Below are 17,491 nucleotides of genomic sequence, written 5' to 3' on the forward strand. Positions count from 1 at the left end.
AGAGAATGCAGCAGTAGACGTGTGGGGTCAAGGGCATGTGTGTCCATTACTGCATACCTAACAACACTCCAACTTGCCTGACTCCTGTTCAGACCTGGCAAGGTCTTGTTGGAGATGGAATGACAACCCTCTCTGTTGTTCTTCCTTCCTCCCCCTTAACAGGTGCAAACAGGAGAACAAACCACAGCTTTTCCTTTATTAGTAAGTCAGTGAGCTTTTCCTGGTACTCCAGGATCCAGCCCCCATCCTCCAGAATGCAATAAACCATCCTTCCCTGCTTGTGACATTCCTTGGCATAATTCCGCCAGAGGACTGACGCTTCACCCTTCATGTGTGTTTTGCCAGCAAACACTTAATCTTAGCCACAGACACTTCATTTTCCAAAAAGTTCACAGGCAGAGACAGCCCAGGGCTGGCTGCTTTGCTCAGCCAGTTGTTAGTCCTGGACCCCTGCCACCCTCTGTGGGGCAACATGATCACCCCAAATTTCTTGGGTCACCTCTGGCCAGTGAGTTCAAGGATTTTAGAAGCCAGTTCATGTCCCAGGATGTTCAGGGTCTGGGCTCCATAACATCTGCCAGAGCTCCTGGTTCCTGGATCCACAGGCCCTTGCTGCTGCTGTTGCTGTAGGACCTACTCTCAATCCCCTTCTCACCTGCTCCCCCCTGGACTTCTGCGCCTGAGGCCCCACTGGTGGCCAGGTTTAGGCTGAGGGTTCTCCCACAAACAGAGAGGCGTCGCAGCACCTCAGAGGCGGCCTCTACGGGCACGCTGGGGCGCTGCTCCAGCAGCATCTCCAGCAGTGAGCTCATCTCTGAGACGAAGGTGCTGGCCAGTCGTGTGCCCGTCGGGCTCAACTCTGGTCCGGTCCCCTTGCCGAATGTCTGGAAGGTTCTAGGCTCCTCTGAGGCTGCAGCGTCAGCAGAGAATAAGTTGTCACGGTAGTTGGTGGCCAGGGGTAAAGAAAGCCTTGCCATCCAGGCTGGGTCGGGGGTGCTCAGTCGGTCCAGGGCCAAACCTGTAGGGGAAGAGGAGATACAGTGAGGCCCGGCCCAGGAAGGGCCAGGCGGGACAGGGTGGGGTGTGGGCAGGGCAAAGACATGGGACAAAGGAGGGAAGGGAAGTGGGGGAGGGAAAGATGGGTGGTTGGAGGAGGAGCGGGAAGGAAGAGGCCCTGACAGGGAAGCTCATGAGCAGGAAGGCAGGACCCAAGTTCACAGGAGAGCTGAGTGGAAAGGACGCAGGAGGAGAAATTAGAAAGTGGCTTAGAATGAAATTGCCTTGTTTCTAAAGACTCTCCCAGTCTATGAGCTATTTCATGTCTTCGGGTCTTCCACCCATTTCTGTAAGGCCCTGATGGGGTGCATCAGGGCACCACTAGCTGAGAGGGTGGGGATGGAAATCCTTTTTCTTAGCCAAGGCTGCAGTCCCTAGCTTGGTGCTGCCTTCTGTTGGTGTTCAGGATAATAGTTACCACTAATGAAGCACTTCTGTGTCAAGCCATTAAATAATTATCTCATTTAACCTCTATGCAAACCTTTGGAGTTGAATATCATCCAATTTTATGGATGAGGAAACCAGAGAATAGAGTTAAGGCCATCACAGGGAAGCCCCCTGTGGCTGTACCACCCTACATGCTCTCAAAAGCTGACCTATCCTCTCTGGGTGCTCCTAGTGCCCACCTATGGCCTCTGGAATTCCCAGGCCTGCTAAGGTTTGTGCTGTCACAACCTGGCCCTACGTCCTCATCTCCTCAACCTTTACCCCCTGGCCCTGTGCCCTCAACTCTTCAACCTTTACCCTGAGGCACCCTGAGCTCTTCAGCCATTACCCCCTGGCTCTGCACCTCAACTCCTCAGCATTACTCTCTAGTTTCATGTCTGGAACACCTCAACCTTTACCTCTCAAGCTGCGGGAATCACAGTCCTGACATCAGGCTGGAAAGGAGCTGGTGGGGCAGTGAAAATCTTACCCCCAGTCCGCCAGGGCCACCTCACACTGCTTCTTTCCCCAGCTCTTCAAAAGAAAATCCTCCCTCAAAAAACTAGTCCACATCTGATGGTAGGAGGCTAAACCAGAGGAAAGTGTAATTCTTGTGGTTAAGAAACTGAGTCTTTGGAAAAAAAGGGGGGGCACAATACATACTTCAACGTTTATTTAATGTTTGCCTAAGGTGAACTACTTTAAAATCTGTGCATAGAGACTAGGAAGCCGTATGTCAACGTGTTAACTGAAATTACCCCGGGAAAAGGTGATTTATTTTCCTTTTGTTTATCTACATTTTTCTATATTAACCAAATATTACTTCTGTAATTTGTAAAAGTTACTCCAAAATACAGCTAATGGTTGTTTATATTGATAAATGAGCCCTCGCCTTGCCTTGACGGTGTCAGGCTTGCAGGCTTGCAGTATCCGCTTCGCAGCTGGATACTGGGGTCCAGCCTGGGACTTAGTGAACATTTATTGAATGAACATAAGTATTAACCCTGGAAACTTGGGAAATGTAAACCTTAAGGTTCCCTGAGACTCTGAGGTAATAAGGTTGAACTCTTTTGGTGTTACAGAATCAGGCCTTTCCTTGCATGAAGGTCAGATAGCTTCAGAAGGGGTGAAGCTTGGAATAAGTAAACCACCAGGATGTATGAGAAGGACTGGAAGGCCATGGTGAAGTCACTCAGCAGAAGGTGGGGCACTGGGCCAACCTGGGTTTGATTTCCCTGCTTTGCCACTTAGGGGCAGTGTGACCTTGGGGAAAATTGCTTAACTTCTCTGTGCCTCCTTTTCCTCTCAGAAAGTAGAGAAGTGGTAGCACTCATTGTGTCAGGTTGAATTCAGTGAGCTCATGCAGCCAGTGAAATATTGTCATCATCACACCCTTAGGCGGAGCTTTTTTCTGATGCGGCCAGGATCCCAGTCTCAGGCTGGCCAGTCCTGCAAGTAGTAGATGCTTTTATCTCTTCTCCTCTCTTTGTTCCCTAACTTGAGCAGCCCCCAGACTGCTGTGGGGAAGGAAACCATGTAGGAACTGAACTCACAGGTTCTGGTCAGAGCTGGTTACAGAGCTATAATGGCCACAGAGGTCATTTTCAATTTTCTAGTAGACATATTGAAAAAGTAAAAAGGGGAAATTGATTTATAAATTTTTTATGCCTAATGTCATCATGTTTATCATGTAACTGAAATTTTTTAAGTTACTTATAAGATATTGTACATTCTTTTTTCACACTAAGTCTTCCAATATGGAGTGTATTTTATACTTACAGCACACCTCAATTCAGACTAGCCTTTTTCTCTGTGGCCACTGTAATGGCCTCACAGCTCTACATTCTAGACAATGGTGTCCTATAAAACTTTCTATATGGTGATGTCCATAGTATGTCCACTAACCACATGTGGCTATTTAGCACTTGAAATGTGCATAGCATGGCTGAGTAACTGAATTTTTCATTTTACTTAGTTTTAATTAGATTTAATTTTACTTTATTTTAATTTAGAGCTACACTGCCTGTGTTAATAACCATTGGCTGCACAATTTGGGAAAATTACTAAACCCCTCTGACCCTTAGACTTTTCCTTTATGAAATGGGGATAACGAATAGGCCCTATCATAAGATATCCTCATGAGGCATATAGAAAGCACTCAATAAATGTTACATGTATTTTTTAAGGAAAGGGAAGTGCTTCCCATGCTTTCGGCATGTTTGTGCCAGATGAAGCACACAGAATATGCTTGGATGAGAAAGAAACTGTTGGCTACAGAAACGGAAAAAAAAAAAAAATAGGGATGGTCGTGTATAAGGTGAGTCACCTGAAGGAGGCTGACCAGTCTCCACCACAGGGAGGGGGCACTAGCAGGTTCTTGAATTAAAATTCATGTTATACAGTTTATTGTCCAAACTAATTGTTTCTTTAGAAAATTCTCGGTTTCAATTGGAAATGTTAGCACATTAAAGAATGGCTTCAGTTCTCAGGGTTAAAGGGTATTTAACACACCTAAGAAATGGAAATGATTGGGTTAGAAAGTGAGGGGAGGTATCCTGATGACGGGACTGGCTGACCCCTCTCAATTGCTGATGAGCTCTGTGAACCTAGGTGACTCCAGGCAGTCCAGTTACCTCCCTAGCTTATCTCTAAATTGGAGATTTTTTTAAAGATGTATTTTTTTATTTTATTTATGCACACAAGAACTAGGGTGTAGGCCAGAGGTGCAGGGGTGTGAGAGGATTCACCAGAGACAGAGTGGGGAGGAGAACAGATAGATTGACTGAAATACACTGCTGAGGGAAGCAGTGGGTAAGACAGGAGACAACACCGACCATGTGGGTCAGCAGCCTGGCCAGGGATCAAACTCATGCTGCAGTGGCTGCTGATAGCTTCATAGTGCTGAGACTTAACCCCTTGCCCCACCAGGGAGGCCCCTAAATTGGAGCTGTTAATATCTACCTCGAAGGTCTGTGTGGAGGCTAAAATGCAATGATGTGTATAAGATGCTTACAGGGTACTTGGCAAACACCAAGAACTCAGTAATTATTCACTATTTTTATGATGATGTTTTAAAATTAACAATCGAAGTAGAATCTGGTCTTTAAACAAACAAAGGCTTTAGGGGAAATAAAATGTTTCTGAGAGTCCTCCCCAGAAATAGAATGCTGTGTTTCCATGTGGTAGATCTGAGCAGGACTTTGAAGCCTGGGTACAAGAGGGGACTGTGGGGGGAGAAACAGGTTTGGGGTGACCCTGGGAAGTCCTTACCTGTATGGGGGTCCAGCAGGCTTGACAGTTCTTCTTCTAGCAGCTGCTTCACGGAGAGATCCTCTTCAGAGTCCAAAGATCCTTCTTCCTGGTCAGGTTCTGTTTGGCCACCAGCCCTGGCACCTGGGCCCTCTGCGTCTGGGTTTGTACTCCTGTGAAGGAAGCCAACACTGTCAGCATGTGAGCAAATTCACCCATGGATGCATTCATTCCTGTTCACAAACATCCTTTTATTCTTTTCACATTCGTTCATCCATATAGGGAGCTGTATACACAACCCTGCCTTCAGAGTCAGACCAAACTGGGTTCCTGATCCTAGCCCTCCTGCCTACTCTGAGTCATGTTTCCTCATCTGTAAAATGGGGGTAAATAAACAACACCCACCACATGGTAAAATGAGACCTTGTGTGTAAAGGATTTCGTTTGTGCTGCCTGGTACATTGTGAGTGCCTTGGTATAATTATTCACCATTTCCCTCCCATTCTTTCACATTGCCTGGCACAGAGTAGGAGGTTAGTAAACTGTAATTCTTCCCTCCTTCCACCAGCCATCCATCCACTCACCTCTCCCTTCTGCTCCTTCTGTCTCCCTCTTTCTTTTTTTTTTTTTTTAAGATTTATTTATTTATGCATACAACAACTGAGGTACAGGCGAGAGGTACGGGGGGGGGGGGCATGGTGAGAGGATTCACCAGAGACCCAGTGGGGAACAGAACAGGCAGACTGACTGAAATACACTGCTGCAGCGGGGGAGACAGGAGACATCTACTGCACCATGTGGGAAGCTCCCTGGCCAGATCTAACTCATGCTGCAGAGGCTGTGGATAGCTGCACAGTGCTGTGCTTAACCCTTTGCGCCACCAGGGAGGCCCACCTTTCTCTCTTTCTTTCCCTCCCTCCCTCCCTCCAAGTTTGAACTCTAGTGAGGGCGGGGGTTTTTGTGTTTCAGTCCCTGTTCTCCCACCAGTGCTCAGAACAGGACCTGGCACGTAGTTGGTGATTAAAAACTTTGTGGAATGAGTAACCAAATATTTTCTTCTCCCTATTTGAGGCCAACTGCCAGACCAGAAGAGCAGGTCTCTAGAGGACATAGCTGAGGTGAGATATCCAAAAGCTACTCAGAACTTACCACCCTGTTACCACCCTTCACCCTCCCTGTCATCTGGAGAGGTGGATTCCTGAGACATTTTAGCTTGGGGACAGAGGCTTAGCTCCTTATCCCAGAAGGTCTGAAGGCTCCCTGAGAAACTTGTGGACCTGGGGGTCCTTTCTGCTCTTTTTCTATGGCCATTTCTGCTTCTCTGAAGGGGCCAATGGGGAGGTGGCAAGTTTGCAAATAATAATAACAACTAACATTGATGGAACAGTTCCTCTGAGTCAGGCCTCATGCTCTACAAGGTGCATAAACTTCCTATCAGACCAGTTTTGTTACTCACTGGCTGTGTGTCCTTGAGCAAAGTCACTTTTTTTTAAAAAGATTTATTTATTTTTTATACAAGGGTTGGGGTACAGGCCAGAGGTGTGGGAGGGGGAGAGGGATTCACCAGAGACAAAGCAGGGAGCAGAACAGGCAGACAACTGAAATACACTGCTGAGGGGAGCAGCGGGCACAACAGGAGAGGTCTGCCACGCCATGTGGAAATCTCCCTGGCCTGCAGGGTTCAGTGCTGCAGAGGCTGTGGACAGCTTCACAGCACTGCACTCAACCCACTGCACCACCGGGGAGGCCCTGAGCAAAGTCACTTTAAGAGGAAAGAACTTAGTTGTGTACCTGTGATGTTGTGTGCCAGGCGCTGGACTATGGGTTTAGGACATACAATACATCAAATCTTTACCCCACCTCTATGTGCAAGTGTGGTGACCTTCATTTTACAGGTGAGAAACAAGGCCTCAAGGGATTATCTGACTTGCTCAAGTTTACATAGCTGGTGTGGATCACACTACTTAGAGCCTCAGTTTCTCCATCTGTAATAAGGAGGAGTTAGGTTAGATGTCCTTTTAAGGTCTCTTTAATTCTGGGATAGCCGGAAAGAATACTCCCCCGCCCCCTACTTCTGTCCTTAGCCAGGAGCTTTCATATTCTGTTTAAGAGTTAAGAGAAAGAAAGCTGAAAATTACAGACTTAAAGTCCATAACCCAGTACCCCTGCAGTCAGGGGACAGATAGAACCTGGGGCAGGGGCGGGGATGAAGACATTTCCTTAGTAATTTCGGGTCCTGTAAATACTATAAATACAGTTGCTCTAAGACCAAACTGCTTGGGGTGGGGAGATAGACACTGTCTACTGTACCCTCTGGGGACCAGCATCTGGGATGTCTTCCTCTTCTCACATGATAGAGGTTGCAGGGCTGAGGGCAGCCAGTGGGAGGAGGGGGGGTGTTGAGAAGCCTGTGGGAGCTACGTGCTGCTTACCTGCCGCCGCCGGGCTTGGCTGAGTACTTATTTCCCCGGTGGTTTGGTTTGGGCTGGAATTGGCCCTGATGCAGCAAGGACAGCAGCTGGGAGATTTGCTACAAGACAGGAAAAATCTGTTGACTCCACACAATTCCGACCCAGCACACTTCCTCGCCGGATGTTTCCCTCAATGCCGGCGCTTTCTTTTTATAGTCTTTCCTCTGGCTTCAGATGTTTGTGTGATCAGATGGGGGATGGTGAAAGGTAGCGGTGGCAGCGGGGGACCTGTGCAGGCAGGTTCCCCGCGTGGCCGTGTCACCAAAGTACCTGGGTGCCTAAAGGGAGAGAAGGGAGACCTTGTGTGCCCATACCCTCGCTCTCATCCCCCCAAGTGACCTGCTTCTGGTGGAATCTGTGGGATGGGGGTGAAAAAGGCATTTCCTGACCATAAATTCATTATTGCTTTGATAAAAATTATCTTAAAGGGTTATTTCCTCCCCTTCCACAGTATTCTAAAACTCAGCCAATTTTTGTAGGTCAAACGTAAGACAATTTAGTAGAGAAGACAAAATGGTATCATCTAATCATTCACTTATTCATCCATTCATTCAGTCAAGGAGAATGCGAATGAGAACATGACTGAGCCACTGCCCTCAGGGAGCTCACAAGAAGACAGGGCACAGGGTTCCTACCAGGAATTGCATGGGGTTGGGAAGGAGGGGTCTGTGGGACAGAGGAGGGCCCCTCACTCAAAGAAGGGGGGAATGAGGGAGGAACAGGGGAAGTTTATTTATGTCAACATTTGTCTGTTGAATTCATATAACATGCCAGACACCTCTTCTAAGATCCAAAGCTTCCACTGGAGTTTGGCAAGTAGAGGGGGTCAGGACTGGGCGAAGGGTGAAGAGAGTTTCTGACAGAAGTCTCTAAGCTAAAAGGCCAGAGGAGATGGTGACATTTCAGAAGGCTAGATAATGGGGACAGAGGCTGGATGACATGTTGCCATTCGATGCAGCAGGGCCTCCTGGGGGTGAAGAGTAAGTCTTGGGAGGCTGAGTTCTAGTTCAAGGTCATTTCTAGCTTGTATAATTCCAGGCAGGTTTTTAGACATACTCAGAATTTAGTTTCCTCCTCTCTAAGGTGGAACTAGAAATACCTGCCAACCTTCTTGAAAGGGTTGCTAGGATTAATTACATGATTTGAAAGTTAATTCAAACTCCAGATTACTTCAGTTTGGGTTTTTACTCCTAGAAGCACTGCCTCTGCCTCCTGGGCCCATCCCTGCCCTCCCTAAGGAGACCCACTCCACCTCTCTGGGCAGCTTAAGACAAAAAGTGACAACCTCAGGCAAGTTGAACAAGGAAATGACCAGGACTGGGATTTCACTAAGACTTGGGAGGGTCAGGGTCCCATTGTCAGCCTCAGGGCACATCTAACCCCTCCAGCTCAGGCCCAGAAGCCCTCCTAAGGCACTTGTCACCCTTTTCCCCAATGAAGGGGATACTGCTAAATGCAAACCCCTGAGCTGAGCACTGTCATTTGGGATCATTTCATAGTTAAATCCCAGACTCTGGAGTCAGTCAGGCTTGGTTTCAGATTCTAAATCTGACCCTGCTCTAGTTTCCATCTGTTTGACCTTGAGGAATTCATAAACATTCCGAACCTCAGTTTCCTCAGCAATGAAAAAGGCAATAATAATGAGGTCTAGGCCATATGATGATTGCAGTTATGAAGCAAAATGAAAGTGTATAAAACATTTATCAATAGATCTTATGAAAAGCACTTAATAACTATAATTATGTATCACTTAGTTATATAATCTCATTTAGTTCTTACACTAACACAAAGAGAGAGTTACCATTACACCCATTTTACAGATGAGGCTCACAGAGGCCACACAACAATTAGTGGTAGTGTTAGAATTTGAACCTGGACCTCCCTCCACCATAACACTATGCTGTTAGAAAATCATGAGCATTAGGCAGTCTGCCTCTTAGCCTCAAGTTGATTCCGAATGAGCACCCTAGTGGGGTCACCTACTGTGCCTGTTCTCTGCTGTCTCTGTTCACCAGCCACCAGCATGTGTTTGACACAAAGAGCTCATTTAGTAAGCATTTGATGAATGAATGACTGAATGAATGGCTCTGGGAAATTTCTAGGGCTGCATCAAGCTCAGGACTAGATTCCCAAGGCAGCAGCTGGGCCCTCTCCAGGTGGCTTCCTGGAGAGGTGTGGGGGAAAGGAAACAGTGGCCTTGCTCCACAGGAAATCAGAGCTGATGGCCTACCCAAACAGACGTGTGCCTTGGGTGGACAACCTGGTACAGGGAAAATTATCTGGGGCTCAGAGGAGCATGTGAGCATATCAGATACCATCCCTGAAAAAGATTTCCCATCTGTGTCTAGTAAACCCAGGGTCACTAGACACTTTATCATTCATCATCCTGTTTGATCCTCACCCCCTGGGAGACAGACGTGGTAAGTTTGGCATCATAATCCCCATTTTATAGATAAGAAAATGAAACTCAGATGTTAAAGGACTTGCCCCCTGTCCCCCAATTTCTAAGCAGCTGTGCTGAAATCTGGATCTGGATCTAACAAACTCCCAGTTCCAAGGTTGTTTTAACTGCCCATCACACAGGCCCAGCTGGCAAGCTCTGGGTTCTTAGGCAAGTCAAATGCAGCCCTGATCCAAGGGTAATGATGCCCATGCCACCTAGCTTCATGAAGAAGTTGCCCAGATGAGTAGAGGGCAGGTGGAGATGGAGAAGAGATTTGTAGAAGTAATTGTAATTATTTGCTGAGTGCTAAGTGCCAGATACTGTCTGGAAGCTTTATGTGCACTCAGTTTATCTCCAGGCAAGCTTACAAGACAGTTGCTGTTAACATGGACATCTTCAACAGAGAAGCTGTGTAACTTCCCTGGTTCCAAAATTTGTTCTCTTTATCACTACCGCTGCTGTGTGTCTGCTCATGCAAGGCACCCTGAGTAAGTGCGTTAGAGGAGTTAACTGATCGATCCTCAGAACAGCTCTTTAAGGCAGGTGCTCTTACTGTTATTATTTTACAGATAGAGACACTAAGACTCAGAGTCAGTGAATAATTTGCACGGGCTCACACACAAATACTGTTGACCCCAGAGCTATGCCCTGAACCACTGGTACCCACCGTTAAATTCTTGGTCAGCCTAAGAAGTGAAAGTGAGGAATGTTAGGGTAATGGAGTGTCTGATGGTTGGTGGTGGTGGTGGTGCAGAGATGACCAGAGTCACCCACACCCAATGTACCTGAACAGGCGGAGAATCCACAGTGAGCTCCTCCACTGGGTTCCGTTCTGCAAAGGCAGCCACAGACAACCGGACCAGGCTTCGCAGAATCTGATGGGGGCCCGTCTCTGCCTCAGAGGCCACTTTGCCATTGAGATTCCGCTGCCGCCTCAGGGTTGCAGAGGAGGCAGGTGGGCTCAGTGGGGCTTCCTCGCTGCTTGGGTCTCTAGACAGCCTCCCTGTGGGACTGCTCGCAACCTTCACAGGCTTCAGGCGTGACTGGCCTGTAGCAGGCTGAAGCTCAGGAAGGCTCAGGTTCTCCCGGGAGGCATTCCTCTGCCTGGGATGATTGAAAAGGAGGTTGACCGTGTCAGGCAGCACCTCTCGGCTCTCAGTGAGGGCTCCCTGGTTGCCTTGGTTCCTCAGGGTTCGGTATAGAGTGGGTGTGAGGTGAAAGGGGGCCTGCAGGCAGGGATCCCAGCCTGCTTCCATCATCGCCTCCTTGCCTGTGTCCTTGTGGGACTCTCCGCCTCTGCTCGGCTCATCCGCCTGGCCCCTGAGCACAGGCACGAGATGAATGTCTGCTTTCTGAATGTGTTTTTGGGGCCGCTTGGGCTGGTGGCGGTAGGTGGACTCAGCCTCCCGACAATTGTAGGCCTTGTCCTTCTTTTCTGTCCGGCAGATGGACACGATCAGAGCTGAGATCAACCCGAAGATGGCCAGCAGCACGATCAGGCAAATCACCGTCAGCACTGATGTGCTCAGGACCCCGGGCTCATGAGCTGAGTCCCTCAGGTGGTCCACGCTGCTGACAAACAAGACCCTCAGCAGGGCTCGGGTCTGCAAGGAGGGGCTGCCACGGTCTTCCGCCACTATTTCCAGCTCCCACTCACTCCCAATAAGGCTACTGGCATTGGTGATGTTGATGAACAACTGGCCCAGGTAAGGGTTGAGGACAAAGAGATGGGCCTCGTTCCCACTCCGAATGCTGTAGAGAACCTCTCCATTTGCCCCTGAGTCTGCATCTCTTGCTACAATGGTTGATAAAAGGAATGGCCGGGAGCTGTGGGTGGCCAGTGGTGATGAGTCTGTGCCTACTAGACCCAAGCCATTAGGAGTCTCAATGGGCACCAGAAGGTGGCCTGTGGAGGCATTTACAAGCACTGAGAGGCTGGCTTTTCCATCACTGAGTATGGGATGAATCACCTCTGGGGCATTATCATTGGCATCCAGGAGACTGACCCGTACAGAGACACTGGACACGAGCTGGGGCTGCCCCTTGTCCTCTGCAATCACCCGGAACTCGAAGCCAGTCAACTGTTCATAGTCTAGTGACCTCTGAGCAGTCACCTCACCTGTGTCTGAGTTAATAGCCACCAAGTGAGAAACTGGGGAGTCCTGGATACAGTAAGAGATTTTTCCATTAATGCCCAAATCAGCATCATGAGCCTTGATGGTAATGAGGTGAAGAGAGGGTAGGTTGTTTTCTCGAGTAGAGACCTCATACCTGCTCTTCTCAAATACAGGTGCATTGTCATTCACATCGCTGATCTGAATGCTGAGCTGTTTCTTGGCTGATAAGGGCTGGGGTCCTTGGTCTTGAGCCAACAGGGTGAGGGTATATTTAGGCCACTGCTCCCTGTCCAGTGTGGCATTGGTTAGCAGCATATATGTGTTGCCATTGTTCCTTTTCAGCCTGAAGTGGCCCAGCTCTTGGCTCAGCCAGCAGTGAACCAGACCGTTGTTTCCTGAGTCCAAGTCATTTGCCATGATGAGAGCAATGAAACTGTCTTTGGGAAGACCTTCTGACACCAGTGATGGCTGGGAGGCCCAGGTGATGTGGATGCTTGGGGCATTGTCATTGACATCCAGAACCTTGATGAGAACTTTGCAATGGGCTGGGATGGGGTTGGGACCTAGGTCCCTTGCCTGGACATCTACCTCATAAGCAGGATTCTTTTCATAATCTAGGGATTGAAGCAGAATCATCTGGCCTGTCTTGGCATCAATACTGAAGGTGTCCAGTACTTCTGGAGGCACATGTTTACTGAGGAAGAACTCCACCTCCCCATTGGGGCCTTCGTCAGGGTCCGTAGCAGTCAAGTTTATGAGGAGAGTACCAGGGGCAGCGTCTTCTTGAATTTCTAGTGCCAGTGAACTCTCAGCAAACACAGGGCTATTGTCATTGGAATCTAAGACATTGACCTTGACCAAGCTGGTGCCTGACTTGGGGGGGTTCCCACTGTCATAGGCCGTTAGCACCAGATCAAAAAATGAGTGGATTTCCCTGTCCAGCTCCTTCACCACCACAAGCTCTGCATGTTTGGTCTCATCAGGCCCCACAATGACATCTAGGGCAAAGTGCTCGCTGGGAGACAGGGTGTAGGAATGCAGGCTGTTAGAACCCGTGTCTGGGTCAAGGGCTCTGTCCAGGGGGATCCTGGTGCGCAGAGAGGCACTCTCAGAGATTTCTAGCTCCTGCTCACTTTTGGGAAACTGAGGCTGGTGGTCATTGATGTCTAGCACCTGGATCTCCACATGGATCAGAGCCAGATCCCCTGTAGCAAGCACATCAAAGGAAACCAGGCAGGGGTCCCGCTGCCGGCAGAGTTGCTCTCGGTCTAGTCGCCTCCCTGTGCTGAGAAGGCCATCCTCAAAGTCCACCTGGATGGGGAGTGCCTGTGGCAGCTGCAAAACCTGAAAGGCAGCCCCCACTTGCCCACGCCTCCCCTCCCGGCCCAGTTCCCGGGACAGGTTCCCTATCACTGTGCCAGACGGCACTTCCTCTGACACTTGGTATTTCACAGTGAGGGTGGCCACCTCCTGGCAGTCTCCTGAAAGCAACAAGTAGCCACCTGGCCCCCAGAATCCCAGCAAAAGTGGCAGAAATTGCATCATGCTTACCGCCAGTGAGCTAGATTCAGAAACTGCTAGAGTTCTTCAAAGGCTGGGCAAGTCCTCCAGTGTTTCTGGGGGGCGTTGATTAACCCCGTTCTCCTGCCCCCAGACCTGTGGGCACAGCCCTGTCCCATGGTTAGATAATGATGGTACTAGCAGGATTCCCAGGCAAGGCCATCTTCATCTGAAGAGATCTGAGAGATCCAAGCGCGGGTGAAGGGAAGTTGCCGGGGGAGATCCTGCAAAGGGGAACCCACTGGCTCACTTCGGCAAATGATGGACAAGAGCCGGTCAAGGGGGGACTTGATCCAGTAGAGCAGGATGTGGGGATCTGACTTCCAAACAGTTGCTGGGCTGGGGAAACAGAGAAGCAGCTTTTTCCTATGGAAACCCCACCTACAGGAAAAGGGAGGGCTGTGAGTTTCAATGCCAATTAGAGGAAGAGCATTTCCTGTGAAGCGGAGTGGCCTGTGCTGAGGAGGATGCGCCAGGGCTCCGGGGCAGCCTGATGGGAAGGTGCTGTCCACACGGCAAGGCAGCCGCTGAGGGAAAGGGAGGCCCTGTGTGGCCAAGTGAGCAGAGAACCCTGCCTGGCCACACTGAGGCTGGGATCTGTCCTGGGCAGGTCATGCTCCCTGACTCTCTTCCTTCCCTCAGTTCTCTTTGCCATTATTTCCCCCACTATTCCTTGCCTGTTCCTGTCTTTTCCCCATACTTGCTTGCCTTCGGTCTTGGTTCACCCATTTTTGTCTCACTGGGAAGGAGCTGTGATAAAGCGAGCACAAAGTCAAAACCGCTTGGGTTCTAATCCTGACTCTGCAAAGCTGGGTCACGTGGGACAAATCACCCAGCCTCTCTGAGCCTCCGTCCCCACATCTTTAGAGCAGGAAGGGACTAACAGCTCTCTACAGGAAATTGAGAGGTTGGAATGAAATGATGCACAAAGGACTGGGCCTGGCAATGATATTGTGAGGTGGGTATTGTGAGCCTCTCTGCTCATCCTACCTTATGACTCCCCTGGTTTCTCACGCTGGGGCTGTGCCAGTCTCGGCCCCACACTGACTCGATGTGGTGCCCATTGCCTCGGCTCCTGAAGTGCAAGAATTTCCCTCTGACCTGGTCTCGGGACTTCCCTTCCCTTCCCTCCTGGCTCCCCCAGCTCCAGGCCCATTGTTCTCTGCATCTGGTCTAGTCTGAGCCCCTGTCTGGGGGAATCCCCCAGCCTCCCACTCCTGAGTCTTGGAGGTTTTTATATTTTTCTCTCTCCCACTCCTTCCTCTCCTTTTCCCTCCCTTCCTGCAATTCTTCTCTCCCCACTGCCGTTTGTGATGGAGTCCCATGAGTGATAACTCCTATGCTGCCCCCAACACTCCTCCTAGGTAAGTCAAGGTATGCCCGCCCTCCCATTCACCTCCTTGCAGAGGTGGGGCCCAGAAAGGGGACGAGTGGGAGTTTGCTTGGGTGGCCTGCAAGGTGGCTTGCTACTTCTTATGTCCCTCCTCCATTTGCTGCCCCAGCAGTCTCCCAGCCCCTACATTGAGGTCAAGTCCAGAGGTTTGTAAAGCACTTGAAGTTAAGGGAATTAAGGACCAGTTTCCCCTAGATGGGTGTTTATAGCTCAGTCCCTGGGCAGTAGTGCTCCATTTGGATATAAGTCAGGGCCTGTTGGCATGGAGGCCTGTGACTTTTAGCACTGGGCTGGCTGAGTGAACCCCCAGGCCCAAGAACCATCTACATGTCCCCTTCCCTCTGATTTTCCTTTCCCACAATGCTATTCTTTCACCCCATTCCATTCCTGGAGATTTCCCGACTTCCATCCTGATGCCCATTGAATCAGACCAAGGGCCTGAATCCCCAGGGCCTTGGAACATGGCTCTGGAGACAGAACCTCAAGCTCTGAGACACTAAACAAGTCACTTAAGCCCTCTGGGGTCTCATCTTCCTTCTTTATAGAGTGTCGCTGTCCTCCATCTCACAAATTTGTGGCAAAAATTCAATGAGATGATGCGTTTAAGCATGTAGCACGGTGCCTGGTGCAGAGAAAACTCTCACTATATGAGACTGCCACTTGTTTCCCAGGTTTTTAGTCTTCCTTTGCAAATGGCAAAGATGGTCTAGCATTTTCTCCTTTTCTTTTTTCTCTGCTGCCTTGATCATGAAAGCTCATTTCCCAGGGCTCCTCCAGCTCAGGCTTGGACCAGGCGCTGGCCAGGCTTTGGGGAAACAGCACAGGGCCCAGGCCCCTGACTGCTAAGTTTCTCAGAGCTCAGAGAAGTGCCAGAGCCTCCTTGCACTCTGGTGACAGTCAGCCATCAGGGCAGCCTCGGGGTGAGGCCTTACTTATCCTACCATGTTCAAGGCAGTGAGCAAAACAAAGTGACCCCCTAAGACACTTGCATTCTAGGAAAGGAAAGAAGTGGGCCCAGCAGAGTAGCTCTGGTTTCAGGCCTGGGGATCTCCAGGGGTGATTTTGCGCAAAGGGTACCCAGCTGAATCCTGCAGGATAGAGGAATTTTCAAGAAGAAGGCAGTGGAGAAACTGTGGACAGAGACTAGAGATAGGCAAGCTGGTTCCTTACTGCGCTGCAAGGGGGTCCGTGTGGATAGTAGAGAGGAGGGAGGTGGGCCGAGAACACCAGCAGGGACCCTGTGTGGAGGAGGACTGGGCCACGCAGAGAATTCAGACCTTGTTCTAAAAGCTTGGGCAGGTCTTGAAAGGCTCTGATCATAATGACAGAACAACAGCGACATGCTGGGCCTCATCCTGAGTGCTTTTCCTGCTCCGTCCTGTGCCACTGTCACACCAGCCATTGGGGCGAGGAAGCTCAGCAAAGAGGGCTAGCTCTTATGTCCACAACCACAGCTTGGCCCTCCAGAAAGCCCATGAAAAGTGGATTGGGAGGGAACAGAGAGAAGGGAGCCAGGCCAGTTATGAGACATGCGGGGGAGCTTTGGTGCAGAAAACCCTGGTGCTGAGAATGTTTCCAGAATGCCATCTGGTGGCCAAAGGCAGAGAAAAGACAGAGGCAGGGTGTTGGGTGCCTGAAATCACGCATGTCCATAGCTCCAGGCCTGTGGGCAAAGAAGTGCATGATGGGGGTAGCTGTGCACACATGACAGTTGTTTCTCCTAGGAAACCTAATATGGCCCAGTGTCCACAGAAGGAATTAGGGAATTTATGAGCTTATATACACACACATATAGACACTATATATACACGCACATGCTTATATTCATACATATACTGTTACATACATACTGTGTGTGGTGTGTGTGGTTTGTGGGGTGTGTGTGTGTGTGTGTGTGTGTGTGTGTGTGTTAATTTCACTGGGACCATGGATACAAAAGGTGGACTCGGGTCATGAGAGTTTGAAAGTGGATTTCAGAGGTGGTTTTGATTGTTTGTGTTTGTGTTAGTCACCTTGGAGGTATGAAACTGAGACAACCCTTTAAGAATCCAAAGCCAGAAAACAAGGCACCTGACTTTTGAAAGGTGATTACCTTTGGGAATTAGGTCTCCATCTAGCAATTTTCTCTCCCTTCTGGCTGTAGGGTCAGTTGCTCTTCAGCAGCCACATGTCTAGGGGTGATTGAAGCTGTCACTAGGTTTTTTTCTGGAGAGCTTTCATCCCCCAAGTTTTGAAAATAGTATTCAAGTAACAGAGGTAGTCTGAAATAGGTTTGAAATAGCTGAGGACTGTCTCTCTCAAATCCAAAATATTTCTTAGAAAAGCGAAGCTTTGTGGCAAGGTGTGGAGAAAAAGAACCCTCTTATACTGCTGGTGGGAATGCAAACTGGTCCAAACACAATGGCATACTGTGTCTAGGTTCCTCAAATTACTATATGACCCAGCAATTCCACTCCTAGAAATCTACCCAAAGACACAAAAACATTAATTCGAAAGGAAACCTGCACTCCTGTGTTTATTGCAGCAGTATTTACAACCTAAAAGCCCCAAAACAGATGACTGAATCAAGAAGATGTGGTATATATACACAATGGAGTACTACCCAGTGATCAAAAAAGATAAAGATAAACTCATGCCATTCACAGTGACATATATGGAGCTAGAAGGGATTATGCTCAATGAAATAAGTCAGAAGGAAAAAAAATGGATGGTTTCATTTATAGGAGAAATTTCGGGAAACCGAACAAAGGGTCAAAAAAAAAAAAAAAGGCAAAAC

The 17,491-nt window shown here is 49.1% G+C and overlaps 1 protein-coding gene across 2 annotated transcripts; it reads right to left on the bottom strand.

Moving 5' to 3' along the window:
* Positions 1 to 551: 551 nt before the first annotated feature.
* On the bottom strand, positions 552 to 13,307 carry PCDH12 (protocadherin 12; the record flags this gene model as incomplete). Of its 2 annotated transcripts, none has more annotated exons than XM_084252569.1 (4): positions 552 to 1,018; positions 4,753 to 4,904; positions 7,164 to 7,261; positions 10,431 to 13,307. In XM_084252569.1, the coding sequence occupies 4 exons, from the start codon at positions 13,305 to 13,307 to the stop codon at positions 552 to 554; spliced, it is 3,594 nt and encodes a 1,197-aa protein (XP_084108695.1). The 2 variants fall into 2 exon arrangements, with proteins under 2 accessions (XP_084108695.1, XP_084108694.1); XM_084252568.1 differs by having other exon boundaries at positions 4,753 to 4,922.
* Between the last annotated feature and the right edge of the window lie 4,184 nt (positions 13,308 to 17,491).

The sequence above is a fragment of the Talpa europaea genome (assembly GCF_964194135.1).
Source record: "Talpa europaea genome assembly, chromosome: 13".
NCBI lineage: Eukaryota > Metazoa > Chordata > Mammalia > Eulipotyphla > Talpidae > Talpa > Talpa europaea.